This window comes from Gymnoscopelus microlampas, assembly GCF_963454915.1.
Source record: "Gymnoscopelus microlampas genome assembly, chromosome: 22".
NCBI lineage: Eukaryota > Metazoa > Chordata > Actinopteri > Myctophiformes > Myctophidae > Gymnoscopelus > Gymnoscopelus microlampas.
In genome coordinates this window covers 35,885,918-35,908,307 of record NC_139959.1, presented here as the reverse complement: position 1 = coordinate 35,908,307, position 22,390 = coordinate 35,885,918, and the positions used below count along the sequence as shown (strand labels likewise).

Sequence of the window (22,390 nt, the reverse complement as noted above, 5' to 3'; positions counted from 1 at the left end):
TAGCAGATCTACAAGCTAGAAACGCGAAGCGACGCGTTTTGAGCTTGTAGATCTGCTACTTTTGCAATTTTTTTATTTGAATCCTGAAAAGTTACAGTTTTGGATATACTGTATGAGGTTTCCACCTGTCAGAGACGGTATATACATTTTGTAGAAGTGAACTGAGTGCTGGTGTTCAAAGTTAACTGCCAATATTGTCCTTTTTTTTGCAGGACATCGATGAGGAGATTGAAGCAGAGTACAACATCCTCAAGGCTCTCTCTGACCACACCAATGTGGTCAAGTTCTATGGAATGTACTACAAGAAGGACGTGAAATGTGGAGACCAGCTGTGGCTCGCCCTGGAGGTAGGGAAACACTGTAGCTGTATCTGCATCTTCATGTATAAATTGTTTGTTTTGTTTCCCTGCCTGCTGGCATACTGTGCAGTACAGTATATCATGCAGACATTACAACCGTAGCATGCAGACTTAAGACCCAGTTGCACCTCACACGGCATGTCGTCTAGCCAGGTACAGAGTACTTGACCAAATAAGACCAAAGGATTATGTAACTGTTTAAGCCACCACAGGCACTCTGTGGGCCTTTTTACTTATAGGCCATCTCTTGGGTTTGGTTGGTACAGCAAGCCACTTTGCAACATGCAGTTGGTGGGGGTCGGAGTGGAGGCAGTTCTGGTGTCAATGGCTTTGCCCGTGCCCTGCTGAGCATGACAGCGTGGGGATTTCAGGTTTTCTGGGCCATTCTGTTTGTTTAGCCACCGCCTGCTCTGGCAGAGCAGGCTCAAAAATCTCATATTTGTGCTCCCTTGACGTTTGTTGTTTTGGTCACGAGGAGGCCTAGTGTGACGACAACAAGAGGATTTAGGGGAACCAATTTATTTCTGCTGACAGAAATGTCTTCCATGGTTAACATAGTGTTGTGATACAGTACTTTTACTGTCTACTTGCAGGAGGAATATCACGTTTATCTTCTTTACTTGTCAGAATGACAATAATAATCATACAATCTTCAGTGCGCTCTCGCTCCGGTGCAGAGGAGCGTAGGTCCACACCAAAGCCAGCGAGCTTCACAATAGCAATGAAGGAATTACACGGAACCGGAAGAAACAAAATCTCCCCCCACATACATTTCATTCCGGTAGCAAGGTGAGATTACATAATGCATATGAGAGAATCACTTCGGTCGTAACAATAACTATGTCAACATGACTGACAGCTAAATTGCCCCCTCCAAATGACAAGGTCAAACTGTGATATTTTATGTAAAAAGTTCAAAGAGACCAGCTGATTTCTTCATGTCTCAAAAGGCCTGGCTTTCATATTTCATTTCCTGCTGAAGCCCTTTTTGAAATGTCAAGTATAAGACAAGTGTGTAATGGAGGTCAACCGGCCAAGAGGAAAGTGTTTGTGAGGTCTGACACGGCAAAGAGGACAGAAACAAAATCCCACACAATAAGCTTTGTTTCTCCACCACATTTATACTGTGTGAAACACAAAGACAACAGTTTCACCATAAGTTTCATGGGTTTTTGTCGTGATGAAAACTTGTGGTGGAAACACTGTGTTGGTGTTCTGCACAGTGTTCCATGCTGTGCAGCATGACTCACTGTAGCCAGCGGCGACACAGCGGAACCTCATCTCGGCGCTATTGTGGAGAGAGAGGTTCCAAACGGGGCTAGACTCACTGATGTGTTCTGAACAGTGCTCCGTTCTGTGCGGTATGACTCACTGATTTGTCAGTGGCGGAACAGGTCAAAGCCGGGCCAGGGGACAGAGTGCATGATGCAACATCTTTTTTTTACATATAATTTATAAGCAAACACAACATTTTAAATAAACACATACATTTTTGATTAAGAAAAAGTACAGTATAATATGTGTGAAAAGAACATTTGACCAGGTAACCAAACATAAAATGACTTATCTTAGTTCTACTGGATCTGGGTCATCATAGCATCGTTTTTATTTCGTTTTTATTTAGTTTTTGTCAGTGAAAAAAGGTAGTCGACGAACAGTCATAGTTTTAGTGAACAAAATCAACACTGGCATGTGTGCATGTGTTCTGCAGGCCTATTAGATGTATGGCTACATTCCAGTACACAGACACAGCATATATGGGTGTGCAGTGTCCACATACTGACTGGGGAAACAAATGCCTGCCTACATAAACGTACTGTAGACATGCATCAGTGTCCATCGTTTTAATCCAATATGATGCCTATTATATTTATTTGGGGCATCAGTGCATTATGCATGTCGGAAACCCGACTCTCTTGTCTCAAGGAAGGATCTGAATGGATTCTTAACCCATTAAAACCGGGAAAGCATCTGTATCGTTTTAGATTTTAGTCATGTTTTATACTTTGGCTATTCAAAAATAGCAGATATACAAGCTCATAGCGCGGCACTTCGTGCCCCACTATGAGCTTGAAGATCTGCTATTTTTTGAAAAATCATAAATATTTACTTTTATGTATACATATATACCTTTTTGGCTTATATGCCTTTATTGACAGGACAGTAGGTTGACAGGAAATGGGGAGTGACATGCAGCAAAGGCCGTCAGGATCGGGACTCGAACCCGCAACGTCAGGCTACTTTGGAGCCTAGGTGCCCGAACCGCTACGCCATCGGTCCGGGCCATTTGTGCAAATCTTTTTCACCCAAATCTTAGCTTCTGGGGGTCCCTGGAATAAAATATTTTCAGATGGGGGTCCGCAGCCAATTACATATCATGTTAGTGGGTCCTTGACATGAAAAAGGTTTGGGAACCACTGATATAGCAACATGAGTTTTTCAGAAAACTGTTAGGATTTAAGAAGACATTTTGTAGAATGGGCCTCAGGTCTTAATGTGTTAAAAGCTATAAGGCCTCTGTGTTGCACATTGTCCTGTTCCTGCCCCGTTTCCATTACTAGGCAGTCTAGTGGAGCGGACGCTTGGACAGGGCACCCATATTTTCTGTAATCCAAGCTCAGTGGGCACGGCAGCGCCGGCATCAGGTGCTTTTCACCTCTCAGGCTTGTGTTTCTGTGCCCTTTCATCACCGGCCACCTCACTGACCTCTGCTAAGGGTCCTATAATTACTTGGCTTGGATCTCCAGCCTTTGAATCTCTCTAAGACACCAGAATAATTAATCAGACAGTGGTGGAAGAAGAAGTATACTCGCATTTTGTACTTGAGTAAAAGTATCGATACCGCAATGCAGAAATGCTCTGTTGCAAGTAAAAGTCCTGTATCAAAAATTTACTTGAGTAACAGTATACAAAAGTATTCGCATTGAAATATACTTAAGGACTGAAAGTAAAAGTACTAATTTTGCAGAATGTCCCATTTCGCAAGTTTCCAAATGTATAAAAATGCTTTAAAAATAAAACTCACAACGCGTTGCATCGTGACACATTGTGAGCTTGTAGATCAGCTATTTTCAAATAGCCAAAGTATATGTAGGGCTGAATTGGTTAATGCATGTTTTGTAATAATAATCAAAATCTACAAAGTAACTAGTAACTAAAGTTTTCAAATAACTGTAGCCGAGTAAAAAGTACAATATTTGCCTCTGAGATGTAGTGGAGTAGAAGTAAAAAGTATTGAACATTGGAAATACTCCAGTAAAGTAACAAATACCTCAAAAGTGTACTTATAAGTACAGGTACTTAAGTACATTTTCTTATTTACTTTACACCACTGTAATCAGACCATCTGCAGGGGTAGTAGGTGAGGCTAAATGTTGTTTATAAGCCCTTCCCGCTCGGGTTCTCATGTCCTGGAATCACCTGGCTATCATCTTACATTGTGCCTTTGTAGCTTTTATTTATTGTCTTCGCTCGGCCGGACAGCTCGAAGGCCGGAGATTATAGTGACTCTACGGCACCGTTTTGATTGATCGCCGTGAAGCTTTGCACGCACACTTCACCAGTAGGCCCAAAGAAGAACCTCTACCCCACATTATTTTTCTAATTGGCCTCATGGTGGCGCTATGACAGGGCACTTCATTTATTTTGCCAATAACTCTTGAACCGTAGGTCGTACGATAAAAAATATTTTCTCCCTGGATTCCTTGGATCACGAAGCAACTCCCCATAACTCTGGCCATTTGTGCCAATCTTTTCCACACGGTGTTCAAAACACACTTTTTGTGTTTGTGTTCAAGACTTACCAGTCAGATATTTCAGATTCCATTCCAATTGACTATGACTGACTGCGTTCCAAAGTTTGCGGGCCCTGGGTAGGCAACCTGGCCTGGCGGAGACACTGTTCTTGTTTAATCTTTCTTTGACTGAATTCCCTCCTCACACACACACACAAACACACACACACAAGCACACGCACAGGCGCACGCTACCGCATCAACGTTAAAATAAACAACATTAAAAACTCAAACGCAAGCACCAAACATCAAATAAGCCAAGGCACAGCCTTGTGTTGTGCCTTGGGCTTTGATACCTTGACGTGTATTTTGGCGATCACACACACTGAGTTTCAAAAGCAAAGCTGGTTCAGCCAGAGTCTCAGTGCTTTGCTTACTCCTCATTTCCTCACAGATTTGAATATCCTCCATACTGTATGCAAACTTCACCTCCATGCAAACTGAAACCTCACAGCACAACACACACACACCATCAAATCTGCAGCACTAATCCTGCATGTGGCTGAAATCACTTCTGGCAGTTTAGCTGTGCGTGTGTGCGTGCGTGTGCGTGCATACAGTGGCGGCAGTACCTCAGGAGGTAGAGCGGCCGCTTCACTCCCGTGCTCCCCCGGAGTTAGTGTGGAAGTGTCCTTGAGCAAGACACTGAACCCCTAACTGCTGTCGATGAGCAGGTTGGGGCCTTGCATGGTTTCCTCCACCATCGGTGTATTAATGTGTGTGTGAATGAATGGGTGAATGTAATGCACAATCATTGTGAAGCGCCTTGGATAAAGGCGTTATATAAATGCACCGTTTACCATACATGCATCGATCCGTGTGTGTGTGTGTGTGTGTGTGTGTGTGTGTGTGTGTGTGTGTGTGTGTGTGTGTGTGTGTGTGTGTGTGTGTGTGTGTGTGTGTGTGTGTGTGTGTTTTTTTTTTTTGTTCTTTATTTACCCAGGGTAGTAGCTGAGCACAAGTGCTCATTTTCAGCAATGCCCTGCACATAGAAACACACAGACAGACAGACACATTAAAACCTGGGAGCTGACTAGTACAACCACAGTCTTATACTGTTGGCCACTACGCAGCTCCACTGGAGCAGTTGGGGTTCAGTGCCTTGCTCAAGGGCACTTCAGTGGTGTTGGGGAAGTGGTGAACATTCACTTCCCCACCCAGATTTTTCCTGCCGGTCCGGGGATTCGAACCGGCAACCTTCCGGCAACGAGGGCGCTCCTCTAACCTTTAGGCCACCACTGCCCACCACTGTGTGTGTGTGTGTGTGTGTGTGTGTGTGTGTGTGTGTGTGTGTGTGTGTGTGTGTGTGTGTGTGTGTGTGTGTGTGTGTGTGTGTGTGTGTGTGTGTGTGTGTGTGTGTGTGTGTGTGTGTGTGTGTGTGTGTGTGTGTGTGTGTGTGTGTGTGTGGGGTAGGGGGGGGGGGGTCACTCACCATGGTTACCGTCCCTCCGTCCTCTCAACTGTAATTTTCCACGTTTCAGCTGAGAAGAGAGAAAAGAGCCCCCCCCCCCCCTCTGCAGCACACAGAGCACACAGACAGCCGGGCTCTCATCATCAGGAGCCCAATTCACACATTTTATTTCCCCCACTTTGGTGTACAGTACTGAATGCTTTTGGCAGCTTTACCAGTGTTGCCAGATTTTGGTGAGAGAAATAAGCAACCATGGTCTATGAAAACAAACTCAAAAGAAGCCACTATAATATAGGCCATATGAGGACTTAAAACCTAGGCATCGGACATTTGAAAATTGCAGATCTACAAGCTCACAACGCCTCGTGAGTCGTGATGTGACGCGTTGTGAACTTGTAAATCTGCTATTTTCAAAAAGCAATATTGAAGATTATTATTTTTATTAAGTGGAATAGTTTTTTAAGCATTTTAAATACTGTATACAAATCTTGTATGGGGGTCACTGGTACAAACTATTTTCAGATAAATGCATTTTAATCTGTGGGTCCTTGACATGAAAATGTTTGAGAACCACTGTTTAAACAACAATTGGGTAACAAGCCCAAATAAGCAACTACACTTTAGAGACAAGCCCAAAAAAACCCTAACCCGCAGCTACTGTACCAATATACAAGCAACTTCACAGAAAAAACAAGCCTAAAGTCGCTTACAATAAGCAGACCTGGCAACACTGTGCACCCCCCTCTTAGGATGGCAGATGTGGGCAGGAGATGAGTGGAGCTTTCATCTGCTGTTTTCCAACCACTTTTAAAAGCATGTTTTAAAGAAACCTGTGTTCCCATTGTGATCCGCTGTGGGGGATTTTAAAAGCCTAGCCTGTGTATTAGTGGTAAATTGAAAAGGCATTAGTCTGTGTTCACCAGGTTGTATTAGTGTGGTCTCTTAAATGATAAAGGAATGTGTTGTTCAGCCAAACCTTAACTCTATCCTATCCCTTAAAGTGAACGCTATACCACCATGCTAACCATAACCCATTTAAAACAGCAGGAAAACTGTTCTACTGCAGATTCCTGTTGCAAATCACATTGATTGTAACTGGAATAAGCACATGACTGCCTGCATGCATAGGGTCATTTATATCCATGTTATATACAGTAGATAAACATGGCCAAATGACATGCACAAACCCACTGCAGTCTAGTCATTCATTCAGACAGAACCATGGTATTTCACACTTACTGGATAAACTTGTACGGATACAACACGTATCCCATTCATCCACAAGTCCTGGGATTAATTTTGTTCCTGCTCTTTTCCCCCTGATCTCTGTTTGCTAGAGTTTGATGCCAAATGCGTCTGAAAAAATTAACCAGCTTATGTCTGTTACCTGAATTTACCCCTAGCCTATACGAGTCTTTACCCAGAGCCTTGTTCTCTGGACTATGCAGTCATGAATGGATAATGAGGTCTAAAATGGTATTGTTTGTTAGGACTTTTCAATAAACGGTGCGTGAAAGCCGACACCTCAGCTATTGTGCCCGTGTAAACGATAAGGTCACGGTAACAAAAGTTAGCGCTTTCCCCTGGAGAGGATCCAGGATGCGTGCTGACACAAAACATACACACACACACAGGCGACATTGGCTCAGCAGTGTCATGTACTACTTGCATGTTCCCGAAGAAGGTATTAGTGATAAAGCAAAGAACAGGTGGTGCAGAATGCACTACACACACACTGTAAGTGACTCTTGTGTAAGGGTGTCCGCTTTATTGAGCATTTTCGACAAATGCGGCTGACACACTTCCACTCAGGGCCTCTGTCTGTCCTGGAATCACCCGGCTATCGTTTTACATTTTACCTGTTCAGCCTGTATTTATTATCCTCGCTCGGCCGGACAGCTCGAAGGCCGGAGATAAGCTGTGAATCACCGACACCGTTTTGATTGATCGCCATGAAACTCTGCACGCACACTTCCCAGTAAGGCCCAAAGAAGAACCTCTGCCCCACATTTATTTCTAATTGGCCTCATGGTGGCGCTATAACAGGACGCTTCACGTTTTGGCTGATAACTCTTGAACCGTAGGTCGTACAATCACAATTCTTTTCTCCCTAGATTCCTTGGATCATGACGCAACTTCCCCATAACTCTGGCCATTTGTGCCAATCTTTTACACACAGTGTGTTTTCCTTCAAAACACACTTTTGTCTGGTTTTCAAGACTTACCAGTCAGATATTTCAGATTACATTCCATTGGGCCCTGGGTAGGCAACCCGGCCTGGCGGAGACCTGCGCTCCAAGAAGCGCACTTTCCTAGTTTGATCTTCAGAATGCACTATTACACAATGTAAGTCACTCTGTGTAAGATTGTCTGCTTTTTAGAAATGTTTTCCCGACAAATGCGGCCATAACTGTTAATTTTCAAGATTCAAATTCAAAAATAGCAGATCAACAAGCTCAAAACGCGTCGCTTCGCGCCGCGTTTCGAGCTTGTGGATCTGCTATTTTTGATGCTTTTGTGTTTGTGTGCATTTGTTGCATCTTTCCGTTCGTTTCATCCCCTTCCTGTTTAAGCATCTTTGATCTCTTGCTTTCATGTCCAGCACATCACTAATCAAACACCAACCAGACCTCATTTGTTTTGGGAGATATTCTGCTGTGTTCAGTCAGCTTTGCTCATTTTTTAGTATTTCATTGACAAAGCAGTGACAACCCCTGGAGTATAGCTCTCCTGACATGAGAGATCGTCGCTCATTTTCACTCATTTTCCTCATTATGACCAAAACTGTTACTTTTCAGGATTCAAATTCAAACATATCAAAAACAGCAGATCTACAAGCTCAACCCACGCCCCGTTTAGAGCTTTTAGATCTGCTATTTTTGACTGTTTTGTGACACTGTAGTGTATGATCAAGTAGGGAGTTAATATATGAAAAATCTCAAAAAGTTAAAACATGGAGATTTGATCATATTAGACGTGAGGAAAAACACATCATGTTCATGTTCATCGGAGAAACGTCAAGGATAAAAACACAAGACAGTCTTGCGACTTATTTCCATTGTGGTCCTTGGTCTGAGACACACAACATTACAACATTACAACTAAATACATTACAACATACAGGAAGACAGTACAGTTATAAATAACACAATCAAATCAAAGCTACACTACCCACAGCATAGATAACCACAGAGATAAGAGGTCTCTGGCCGACAGCAACAAGACTTTATATCAATGACTGTGACTCAGTAGCTTTGGGGGTCCTTGCATAAAAAAAGTTCCAGTCATCTAACTAACTAGTTCTTCCTAAAGCTATAATTAGCTCAGATTTCTCTAATCTGTTCTGAAGTCAGAAGGCACTTGTTATATAAGTCAGCGCTCTTTTCCCATGGTTTCTATATTGCATCACTTTATATGTTTTGACATATTGCTGCTCACCAAGATTTTCTTTGATAGAAGAAGGTAGAGATAGATGGGCTGATGTCACTAAGGCATGTCTGGGGTCTAAGTCACATCTTTATCTCTCATTACGCTGATGTCTCATCTGCAACTGACAGTAATAAAATGTCAAACCGTGGGTGGTATATCTATCAAGGTAATATGAAGTGATAAGTACTTGCTTTAAGCCATTAAGACCAGGAAAGCATACTGTGTCATTTTAAGATTTCTTTGGCTTTTCAAAAATAGCAGATCTACAAGCTGATAGCGCGGCTATGAGCTTGTAGATCTGCTATTTTTTGAACATTTTTGAACATTCGTGCAAATCTTTGAGTACATATATTTTTTTTTAAACAACATTTTTAACTGAAATATTTGCTTCTGGTGGGGGTCCCTGGAACAAAATGTTTTCAGATGGAGGGGTCCGCGGCCAAATACATATCATTTTGGGGGTCCTTTACATGATAAAAGTTTGAGAACCACTGATATTATAGCAACATACGTAAAAAAAAAAACTGTTATGATTTAGAAGACAGTTGTAGAATCCCCAGAAGCAAAGATATGAGTTAAAAATGTTCACTTTAAAAATATATATATTCAAAGATTAAAAAAATAAATAGCAGATGTACAAGCTCGTAGCGCGGCACTCGGTGCCGTGCTATGAGCTTGTAGATCTGCTATTTTTGAATAGCCCAAGAAATCTTAAAATGACACAGATGCGTTCCCGGCCTTAATGGGTTAAGATAAATGTCCGTAGGCCTACTTGGTGCAAAACAATTTCTTCCCCTTCTTACAGGGATTAGTTCTTAGTGAACCACGCAGTATGGTTGACAGTAGATAAATCTTACTTATGATCTATAGCCATTATGGCCTCATTACGCCTTTTAACACATCGGGTGCCGAACACGGTCTGAACCGTGTGTTTACATAGTGGCGCTTCGGTGCCGAACACGGTCTGAACCGTGAGTTTAGTCTTTTTGTTTTTTTCGTTTTTCTCCGCGCGGGCGGGGCTAGAGCAGCTCTGGGAGCACCCATTGTAATCCTGCGAAGGAAGTGCCAGATCGCTCACCGGAAACAATTTTTTTTTTCCCCATCCACTTCCTGTCTATTTCCTACTTTGAAACGCCTATATCTCCGAATCTGTTTCCTGTGGGGAAAACCGGTCATGCGCGACCCCCCCCCCCGTTGTAACTCGCGAGGGGAATGTTATGGTTCCAGGGTGTAGCCAGGCTCATGGCACAACATGAATCGATGCTTTTTTTGGCGTGGATTTGCTTGTAACGCACGCGGAAGCTTTAAACAGCAAAGCGCAGTCAATGGGGAGAATGCTGGCACCCACGGTAAGTTGTTATGAAAAAATGCTGGCACCCGATGTGTTAATAGAATGATTTAAATATTTTTAGGAGTGCGATGCCATCAAATAAATTATGATGACTCATCATGGAGAAACCTACAAGTACTTAGAGATATTAGATGTTGGTGTTGGTCTAGCTCAGGGTCTTTTCAGGTCAAGGACCCCTTAGCTGGGAGAGAGATGAAGCAGGGACCCTATTGTATACATATTGTATACAATTGTGTTGCAGATTAAACTTTTTCATTGATTTCACAGATAGCTTTAGACTTGTTTGACAGCACTGTCATCAATGTTATTTTTTAATGTATTTTCAGATATTTAACCACTTTAATACTTAGTAGACTTGACCTTTGATTCTTTACTTACTTGGTCTGCTCTTTTTTCCACCTCCACACCAAATTTCTAAGCAAAAAAATGCCGATCTACAAACTCACAACGCGTCGCAGCACGATACGTTGTGAGCTTTGTAGATCTGCTATTTTTCTGCAAATGTTCCCCCCAGAATAGGGATGTTAGGGTAGTAACTCTGAGGACCGCCTAGGGTCCCGGACCCCCTGTTGAAGACCCATGGTCTAGCCTCTAGCCTAGTGCATTGTGAAACGGGTATAGACCCTTACGGTCCATTTGGTTCCATTTGAGCACTCTCAGAATTAGGATTTTATTGTATAGATTGCGCAGAGATGGAAAATTGTATCAAATGGGCGTCCAGGGATGAAACTGGGGGCTCTTGAAATTTAAAAGTTCAAGAACCATTGATCTAGTAGTAAGTATCTTCATGATAATGAAAGATTTTTTTTTTATCGAACAATTGAAACAAATCAAATCTGAAATTCCTTAAAAGACAATTTTGTTTTTTTTACAACCAAGGTTTATATTTTAGCTTGTAATTAAAGTAAATAAAAGATGAGTGTTAATTCTTTTTCATTTACTGCTTTCTATAGTTTTAGCAATTTTCACTATCTTTTTTACAGTGGTCGGGGGCATTCTGTCCGGTGGCTAAAAATGTATTTTTTTTACACAATAACTCGTCAATTTCTTTATTATTATTTACAGTAGCTCTTCTAGCCCCCAATAACTCGCATCTGGCCATCAAAGACCACGGGACCTTTTTTATTGTGTAAAAAAAGACACTTAGCCACCTGCCCGAATGCTAAAACTATAGAAAGCAGTAAATGTTTTTTTTTTTAACACTCATCTTTTATTTACTTTAATTACAAGCTAAAACTTGGTTGTAAAAAAACAAAGTTGTCCTTTAAGTAATGTTCCACTCTGTGCAGAGACTTGACTCCTCTTCACCACACCTGAAATAACTATTGTTCATGTTAAGGGATTACGCGTGCCATTCTAGAAGCAATGCTGCGGCTAAAGGAGAGAAGGGCTAACGTTTTGCTCGGCTAATGCGAGGGCAAAAGAGCTCCCATTAATATGGATTATTAATATGGTGTGACCTGCCCCGTGTAACCTAATGATGACAGCTGATCCTGACAGTGATGTAGACTGACGTCAGTCTCAGCTCATCCTGTCTGTCTGTCTGCCTGTCTGCCAGAGAGCTGCTGCTTCGCCACGCTCTGCTGAACAACCGCCGTTTGTCTGCGAGTCTGAAAGAAACAGACCCGGGCACACGGTGATTACGCTTCCAGTGTGGCGGTCAAGCTAGGCTACATCCTATCCATCCTGCAACAGTGCTGTGGGTTTGTGATGGATTCTGATAGGGCAGATGGAAAGGTAGATGCGACTGCAGTGAACTTTTTATGCTCTCTGAGTTAAAACAACACTCAGTCTGTGCCATAAGCTTAGTCGAGGTCAGATAGTTAGCACTTTGTAAAGTCCAAGTTCCTGTATGTGTTTATACAGTATACAGTATATATATATATATATATATATATATATATATATATATATATATATATATATATATGTATATGTATACACACACACACACACACACACACTCACACTCACACTCACACACACGTCACCAGTGGTGTAAAGTAACTTTACTGGTGTAAGTACATTTACTCAAGTATTGTACTTATTTTTTCCGCTGACATTGAGTATGTCCAGTCCATATATGGGCAGACGCGCGCCTTGAACTTTATATAGTAGATACTATCTACTATATAAAGTTTAGTACCTATCTACTAGATGGGTGCTAAACAAAATGTAAATGTGAATGTTGTTTCTCATTTAAAGGAGACATCCGGTCATTTTAAGTGTTATGTTTGATGTGTGTCAAATCACTTACCAACGTAGGAATGAAAATCGCGTGACTCCACAGATCCCCCTATCGACCCCCACCGTTGTCATGATAGTAGGATGCTGGATAGCCCAAATTCGCCTATTTTAACAAATGCAAAGTCTGTTTTTTTGCTGGTTGCTGGTTTCTCTCCCGACCTGGCAACCTGGGGCTGCCATGCAGAGAGATAAGCAGCCCCAGCATTAGCTCGTTCTGTTATTAGCCGTTAGCTTCTCGGAGTTTTAGCGCCTGTTACATTATCATGGGACTCAACAATGAGTACTAGAAGCAAAAAAACAGACTTTGCATTTGTTAAAATAGGCGAATTTGGGCTATCCAGCATCCTACTATCATGACAACGGTGGGGGTCGATAGGGGGATCTGTGGAGTCACGCGATTTTCATTCCTACGTTGGTAAGTGATTTGACACACATCAAACATAACACTTAAAATGACCGGATGTCTCCTTTAAGTCAGTTATAGTGCAGTGTCCGTTGTGTTGCATCATTCGCGGGCAATGGTCGGTCGGTGCACATTTCTGTGTGTTTACGTCTGATCTGACTGACTTCACACTCTACTCTACTACTCTACCATGACATGCAATGCACATGACCCACCATATCTGAAGGCGATTGGTTGGATGGTTCTTGAGATGTGTGAAGGACAGACATACTTATAGAGACGTGTGTGTGTGTGTGTGTGTGTGTGTGTGTGTGTGTGTGTGTGTGTGTGTGTGTGTGTGTGTGTGTGTGTGTGTGTGTGTGTGTGTGTGTGTGTGTGTGTGTGTGTGTGTGTGTGTGTGTGTGTGTGTGTGTGTGTGTGTGTCTGTGTTGTGTGTGTGAATGTCCTTAGACAAGTTGTTCTCAAACTTAAACATTTCAAGGACCCCCCCTTAACTCTGACAGTGTACACATGGAACCAAATGGACCCGTTAGGGTCCATTTGGTTCCATGTGTACACTGTCAGAGTTACAGACTTGTAAGGGTCAATTTAGAACACGCTCAAGGAACAGTCCCTGGGCACTTCGAGAACCACTGTCCTAGACCTGACACCAGCGGATTATCTCTCTTTTTTTTTTCTCTCTCTTTCTCTCTCTCTCTTTCTCTCTCTCTCTCTCTCTCTCTCTCTCTCTCTCTCTCTCCCTGTGTCTGTCTCTCTCTTTGTCTCTCTCTCTCTGTCTCTCTCTGTCTCTGTCTCTCTCTCTCTCTCTCTCTCTCTCTCTCTCTCTCTCTCTCTCTCTCTCTCTCTCTCTCTCTCTCTCTCTCTCTATCCTCGCTCTCCCTCTCTCTACTCCGTCCATCCTCCCTTTCTCAATTTGTTTGAGGTGGAGAAGTGTTGCGTTGTTGTGTTGGAATTGTGTCTTTTGATGTTGTGTTGGTGGTCTCTTGTGTAGTTGTGTTTAAGTCATGTTGGTGTTGTGTGTTTCTCACTTGTAAGCCGCTCTGTTAATAGGCCAAGAGTTTTGCACATTAAGATGTCAATTCTAAAATTTGTACCTTACTGTATACAGTAGGACATAGATGCTAGAGATGTTACAGACATCCCTGCCTTCATCATCTAACAACACTGTGACGTATGTGGGTGGGGGGATGTGATGTGTTGTGTACAGGGTCTAATATGGGTTCTATACTGTCAATAGCAGGCCTCTGGGAAAATTACAGAAAATGGTCCTGCGTTGTCTTGGTAACAACAAATACCCTCTAATTTAAGCTTGAGGTAAAAGGGAATAAATTGCTTGGTGTCAACCACTGTGCTGCCGGCCAATAAGAGGAGAGAGAAGTTGAGAGTGGTGCTTGTGTTCAGCGCTTGACAAGAGAAGCATTCCCCCCTTTTTTCCTAACTGAATGCCCTATTGATCACACTACAGCGTCACACAAAAGCATCACAAATAGAAGATCCGCCAGATCGAAACGCGGCGCGTTCGAGCTTGTCGATCTGCTATTTTTGCTACTTTTGAATTTGAATCCTGAACCAGTTTTTGGACATCTGAGGTTTCCACCCCGGGAGAGACAATATACAGCGCTAGTTGCAGCGTCTGTGGCTGGCGGGGCCCGGCCGAATTATGCCCAAATATGGACAACACATCCGACATCAGCGCAACACAAGACCAACTATTTTCTTCCTCTTTCTTTTTTTACATGTAGCAGACACTCTTAAGTAAATCTTGTAAAGTAAATCTTACAAGTTACAATTTAGGCATTTGGCAGACGGTCTACTTACAGTAAGCAAGGAAAACGCGAGGTAATAATTCAAATGCATAGTAATAGAGTTCAATTTGAACCCTATGAATAGGGCTGGGAGCCCACGAAAGATGAAAAGATGGTTTGGTACTAAGACCCCCCAATACCCGTCCAGTCAACACCCAAAGAAACGTGAGTCAGACACCTGGTACATCCAAAAATGATCAGTCTGTATTGCTCGAGTGTGTACACGGAGGCAGTACAAGTTACATACAAAAATATCAATCACACACTAATGATTCAATAACAGGCCATAGTATTTATACACAGTTGGACTTCAATGACATCAGACATAGGTGCATCCTTATGATTGGCTTTAAGACCCTCAGACGTAGGATGGGAGTCGTAGGATGGACAGGCGTCTGGCTGTCTTAATATTAAGTTGTTGTTCATCTTAGGGTGTCCTTGTGTACAATTCTCGGTTCCATAAACAAGTTGTTCCTTCGATATCATAGGACATGTGTATGGTTTTATCTGTGACAGGGTGACAGCTGACAGAGTAAATTAGTGACAATATCCCGGTCATAGGCCTACAGATCATCTTACACAGATACAGGTCATTTGGCATTTAATCACAAAGTGTTGACCAAGACAGGTTTTTACTGATTGGAAACATATGGAGCCAGCACCAGATAGCAAATATGGAGTCAGCTACATGGCCTTGGTAGAGAAAGTATAGTAGAGTTACAAAAGGCATGTTTAAAAGACTGAAGTACAGGCCCAAAAAGACATCACTATATTAATTTGACTGGTTAGATCGATATTTCTAGATCATATCAATCTGGTCCACAAAACATATCTATCAGTCCCCAGTTCTTTGGGGACTAGATTGGTAGATTACATTGAAAGAAAATTTAATTAATTAATTAATTCATATAAGGAGACATGTTCAGATACATGTAGACATAAATTGCTTTTTAAATTGTATTAAAGGACTATAAGGGCAAAATCAAATTGTTATTTATTCAGATAACTTTTTAAATTGTATTAAAGGACTATACGGGCAAACTTCTTCAAAAGGACTGTATAATTTATTCAGATATTAATTCAAAAGGACTGTATGTAATGGTTATTTATTCAATTAGGAAGCAAAACATGGTTATATTTCATGACATTTTAAGACACCACACCAAAAAAGTTTTCCCCTTGCAACTTGCAAATAACTTTATTATAATTCAAAAAAATCTCAGCTAATGTACTGTCCCAAACAAACCTTTTCAAAATATGTTTAGATTTGATCAATTTTAGCACCGTTAATGACCCTTAGCCCGTTTCTGTTGATAGAGTGAGAGAAAACTAACCAGTCTGACAAGTTTTCAAATAATCTGACAAGAGACCTACGTCACTTTGTCAAAGACGATTCTGGACACGTTCAGAAAAAGAAAAAGTTACCCTCCTCGTTGTGAAGCTGCGGTCCAGTGCTTTATTTAACAAGTTGACCTGTAGGTCCAAGTATTTGAAAAATGGAACGGTACACTCCTGATACCTGTATTTATTACATCTCTTTACACTTTATTTAGGGAAAAACTCACGTGGAATGGTCTTAAAACTCAAGAAATACCTCCCGATTGCATCATGTAGGCATGGGGCATCAAACAGCTGTCTATCCAAGACATAAGTTGAAATATGTAAGATAAATGGAAATCAAATTTACTGTTTGGCATGAGACCTACAGTTGACAAAATATAAAATTAAAGTTTTAGCCCTGTATGTCACAATTAGCAGGTATTGTGACCTTGTTGTCCAGGAATTGGATTAATGGAGTGGCTTACATTCTCGTTCTAAAATGAAACAAACAAAGCACATTAAACATTTAAATCAAATCATATTTAAATCAAGTATTCATCAAACTCCCCTCTATTTGACACCCATATATCTGTAATATAGTGTGTGTCAGAGGATGAATTTGTTGATGAGAAAGGAAAAAATCAAACTGAAAATCAAAATAAAAAAAAAAATAAAAAAAATAAATTATAACAATTGTAATTAAAATATTTAAAATTAAAATATAACAATAAAAAATAAGGAATAAACATCTTTGTTCTGAAGAGTATATTAGAGTTAGGTAAAGTACACCAAAATAAATCGAAATTAAAATTTTCAAAAAGAGCAGATCTACCAGCTAAAAAAAATCTTAAGTTAAAATGATAAAATATTTTCAAAACTTTTAAAATAATTCAAAATGACTTTATAATAAACTTAATATTATAGTTAATTTTTTCCAATATTGATATTAGAACATATTGAGTCTTATTAGGGTTAATTTAACTGAGATGGGTTGAATGAAGTTGAACTCAATGGAGGAGGTCGTTGCCAAGCAACGTGGCAGTTAGGATTACTAACACTTCCTGTAAGGAATTATGGGTAATATAGTTTTAGAGACCAGAGTGGCAAACTAATTTTAACTGACTGGAAAATGACTGAAATTTGGACTAAAATTGTTAGAGAACGAGCGAGACAGACAAACGCGCATTCAAACATTCACGCATGCCTGCATAGCTGAATCGCTCACGCACATAGAAAATAGAGAAAGATAAAAACTTTCACTCTCTCTCACTCCCTAGTACCCACACACACTGTAGAAGACAGCACTGGCGGACCCACACAGAGAGAGAGAGAGAGAGAGAGAGAGAGAGAGAGCAAGAGAGAAAAAAAACAATCGCTCATTAATACACACAGACCTACCGAACATACATATTTCAGCGACAAACTAAATTTGGAATGAGAAATATTTTACTGACTGGGTTCAGTATTAGGCTTATTAGTTTAAATTATATTAAAAATATTTAAAACTTAGAATTTAAAACTTATTATTATGGCAAAATATATTCACTGGTTCAAAGGAATATAAAATGTATTATTAAGGCATTAAAAGTTAAAACTTATTGTTTAAAACTCAATATATTAAATGGATGGATGATTTAACAGTGGTCAACATAAAACCGGTCTGTGTTCAATATATATAACTTTGACTGATGACAGAAGAAATCATAGAGAAAAAATATATATATTTAACAAACCATATAAGACAAAACAAACAAACAAAAAAATGTACTGACAAAGTAAGTAAAACACAAACTTCAAACGGACTCGGGCCGAAGCAGAAGTTTCTGAATTACCCGGACGGACGGACGGACGGACGGACGGACGGACTGTGAGCTGATATGAGACCCGATAAGGTGGACGTATTATGCCTGTCTATCAGTAGACTAGAACATTAACCCACATACAGGGGTTAATCTTAGGTCAAATATCAGTATAGAAGGAAAAATTAGTACATTATGACAACGATAAAATAAAACAACCTAAATAAAGACCACTGTATTCTAAATAAGAGGATAATTTATGAGACATTTAGGAATGTCCTCCCAGGAATATAAGGTGATAAAACTGACTCCCTGGCGGAGCTGTGTTAAACAGTAATTTAAAAACAGGCTGATAATTTATGAGACAAATAGTTCGGTAAAGACATTCAAATAAAAATAAATAAAAAGGTATACTCATCAGATCAAGGTTCACATGGAGAAGTTACGTGGAGATCCCAATCACTGGACCATGGTAAAATAAAATAAAAAGATATACATACCGAATCAATGGTTCAGGGATCCTGACTCCGATGGCTGGACCATGTGGAATTTGAGACATGTGGGAGTCAAAGGGCAAGTCCAAAGGTCCAGCGATCGCGTCCAGGTCCAAAACAAAATAAATAAAATAAAAAATGTGATACTGTTCAAAGATAACCTTCAACTGAATAGAAGTGATAAATCGTTACACCCAAGGCTGGTTCTTTTGGACCAATATGTGTCAGATATTAATAATCAAATATGGTCTGTAAATAGGGTAATATCTAACCTCTGTCCTTTTTGACCCATGACCTGCAGCTCATGAGTCAGAAACGGAGTTTGGCTAGTATTAGTGACTTTTGATTGATGTCAATTTGTCCTAATGGAAACTGACATTCCTCGTTTTCCTCCTGACATACTGTATCCGACATACTGTATCTGATATACTGTATCTGGCTGATATACTGTATCCCAGGGGGAAAGATTTATATATTTAGGTCCGTAATATGGCATAAATGTAAGGTGCTATAAAGTAACAATGTCATTCAGGGGTGCCGTGGGTGGAAAAAATATTTACAGGATAGGCACAAGGTCAGAGTGTTCTCATAACAATTCGGTCACAGACTTTTCTAAGACAGCAAAACTGGTCTAAAATGAAATCCTTTAAAAAAAAATATATATATATGGTAATATTTTCATCAATTATAAAAAATACAATTTTAAAAATGGTTTAAGAACTTTCAAAACAAGCCTTCATAGCATAATATTATAGTGTTAAAGTAGTCTTCTCTGTGAGCCATTATTAACCATAGCCTACTTTGTTATGAGAACAGCTCCGACCAAGAGAATGTAAACAGATAAGCTGAGAGCCTACTCTGAGAATCTAGCAAAATACTTTAAGACAGTTAAAAACCAACTATAAAAATGAAATTAAATGAAGTTCCTTTTTAAGTAAATGGATATGAATTATTATTAAAAACTGAGCAAATTGTACCAGGATTCATATTTAATGTGTAAATCTTTGTTGGAGTTCCAGAGGGGCACAGGAGGCGTAATGTTAAGATGCACACCTTACCTCTGTTGTGACCCCTCTGAAATCCACTGACCTCTGATCCCAATACGGTCTTGGGTCACCCAAAAAAAATCTTTACATCAGTAATTTGGATCTGAATGGATCTCGGCTGCCTTCGGGGTACCGGTGATGCTATGAGGCATAAGAGCAGAGTAGACATGGAAAAGGTGTTATAACAAATACTATAGGGTGGAATTTTAACATGAGGTCAAAAATGATGGTTGATCAAAGAAACAAAAGGTGGGATTCCGTTTATGCCAGAAACAATTTCCCCGTCGCCATAAATAGAATCCCCTCAGCTACCAAAACAAAATAAATACTAAACTATCCGCTAACGAGAAAGAAAAACATGAAACAGGTTTAACTTAAGACCAGACCATCAGAAACTGAACTAATGAATGTCTAACGAGAAAGAAAAACATGAAACAGGTTTAACTTAAGACCAGACCATCAGAAACTGAACTAATGAATGTCAACTAATCAAGTGGAATTAATACGCTGGGGTGCTCTGGGTGTCGTGGAGATGCAGGTGCCAAGTCCTAGTCACACATTAGGCACAGCAGAGAAGGAGAGGACAGCCGGCGCACTCCCAGCGTCATAGGGGTCATAGGTGGGTGTCTAGCCAATACCAGGGCCCCAAAACCAGCAGGGAGGAGAGACAGTAAACACAAACAAAGCAACATTAGTGAACAAAATCAACAGTGGTATGGGGTGTGCAGTGGTATGGGGTGTGCGAGCACATAATCATCAAGGACTAATTCCTTTTAAGTGTTTTTAAAAGTTATAATAGAATATAAAGTTAATTTTCTGTTAACAATTGAAAGTGGGACCCATATGAATGGGAACAAGACAACCAATGTGAGAGATTAATACTAAATGGGTTAACAATCTGAATTGTCTTTAATATAAATGTAATAGGTATCTATATGGACACATATGAACCTCTAATTTGAATTTCATGAAGTGAGTGGGCTAGGGTAGATGATTCCTGTCGCTAGTGGTGAAGGCCCAGCAGTGTAACCCGGGTGTGTTATATTACCTTGATTTAGTTGGCTTGGCCCGTGATCGTGGCGTTGTGAATTGGGCGTTACCTGTTGTTCTGGAGTGGTCACAGCCTGTGTGACAATAACTTTCAGGTCTGGCTCGGCCATGTATGAAGTAACTGTAGCTATTAGACTGCCCATGATATGAAGTTAAAATTGTAATAATAATACAATATACTGTATTCTACTATATGGAAACAGGGATGAAATTGAAGGTTTTTAAATGACAAATCAGTAGGCTGTGGTTTATCCTAGGAGATAAGGAATAGATATTATACCAATTGTTCAGTGTTGATGGAATGTTGTTCAGTGGCTGGTTGGATGAGAAACTGTAGCTGGTTTAGTGATACAGAGGTTGCCTGGAGCAAAGGAACACAGGAGAATTTAAAGGTGGCTAGTTTCTAGAAAAATGGGAATGAAATCAAAATATTAAAGTTTAAAAATGAAAAATAATTGAATGGTGTATCTGGTCTATATTATGATACTGTAATTCCCCTCTGATTGGCACACACTGAATGTATCTGTGTGTGTCAAGGTATAAATGATCTACAAAATTAAAGTAACTGCTCTAAGGGAAAAATAATACAAATGTCCGATAAGTATGGGGAATGAGCCTCGTGATAAGGTTAATGCATTGTAAACTATCCCTCCTTTTTGATTTGACACAATGCAACAGAGTGTCAAGCAACCACCCAAAGTAGTAAAGTAAAGTACAGCAGGGAGAATAATCTCGGCAGGGAAAAATAAAAAATAAATAGGCCACAGTAGCTGCAGTTTACTCCAAGGTCAATTTGATAAGACCAGGGTGATGGGTGTAGTTGGATGGAGAGAGAGTGAGAGAGAGAGTTTATATGCACAGAACAGCTGTAATGGCACAATATAACTCACAAATCAAGACATACAAACTAAAAAATAAAATGCACTCGTAGAGTAAATAACAGTAATCAATCAAAAACATAAGTTGTCAACGCAGGACCCTATACCGGAGTGTCCGCTTTGGAACCTTATGCTGTAATTGAAATTAAGATAGCCTGGCATCTATCGTGGGAACCCGCAATTTCGCTGTGTTCCATATATCAAATATAAGTGTGCAGACCCTCGCACGTCAAACAAAGCCCTCTCAAGTTGAGTATAGGGATGTGTAGGAGGTGAGGGACACAAATATATTAATATATCATGTATAACCAGCAGCGCTACCGGTGTATACGGCCAGAATTAAAGGCTAATGGTGTGAACGTATTATACAAACACCCTTGTGTAAGCACCAAGACCTCGGAGCCAAAAACCCACAGGGTGAGCCACGGGGAAATGATGAAACCAATATGTTTGTATAAATAAAGTATGGGTCCAGTATATGCGTCAGGCCACACGGCAGACCAAGCCCCCACTAGTGTAAGAACAAAACAGTTGGGGCCGAGTATGCAGTGGTGGTATGAACATATACAGAGCGGAGCATACTCTCTTGTGTGCAGCACACCAAAAGCAATCAAACATTAACTAAAACGACAAAAACAAAGACAAACAAAACATATAACAAGTACTATACTATAGCCTCCCGTGTGAGCAATACAGAACTTTCACATACCCAAAGTGTCTGGTTTCAGGGCGGCTGATAAGAACCGTCTCACCTCGCGTAGATGAACAGATCGGCCCTCTGGAGTGTCGACTGGAGGAGGAGGAGGTGGGGGTCCAAAAAAGGAAAAGTATCAAAAGAACTGAATCGTCACCCAGAAGGAATGCAAAAATAAAGACTGTTATTTTTCCTTATCAACCATATATATAGATACTTATGCAGGGCGAAAACATCACATCAGTATGTATACAAGGCGACAAAGAAAAACCGGACTCAGAACAATTTGAAAGCTGATTCTAAACACACC

At 40.5% G+C, this 22,390-nt stretch overlaps 1 protein-coding gene across 1 annotated transcript in view; it reads left to right on the top strand.

Annotated features, from left to right (window-relative positions):
• Positions 1 to 22,390, top strand: part of LOC311039295 (myosin-IIIa-like) — a gene marked incomplete at both ends in the record, with an annotated part of 51,855 nt that overhangs the window by 5,584 nt on the left and 23,881 nt on the right. The window contains one exon of the mRNA XM_084049057.1: positions 213 to 347. Within this exon, the coding sequence (XP_083905183.1) occupies positions 213 to 347 (135 nt within the window). The remainder of the gene's footprint in view (positions 1 to 212; positions 348 to 22,390) is intronic.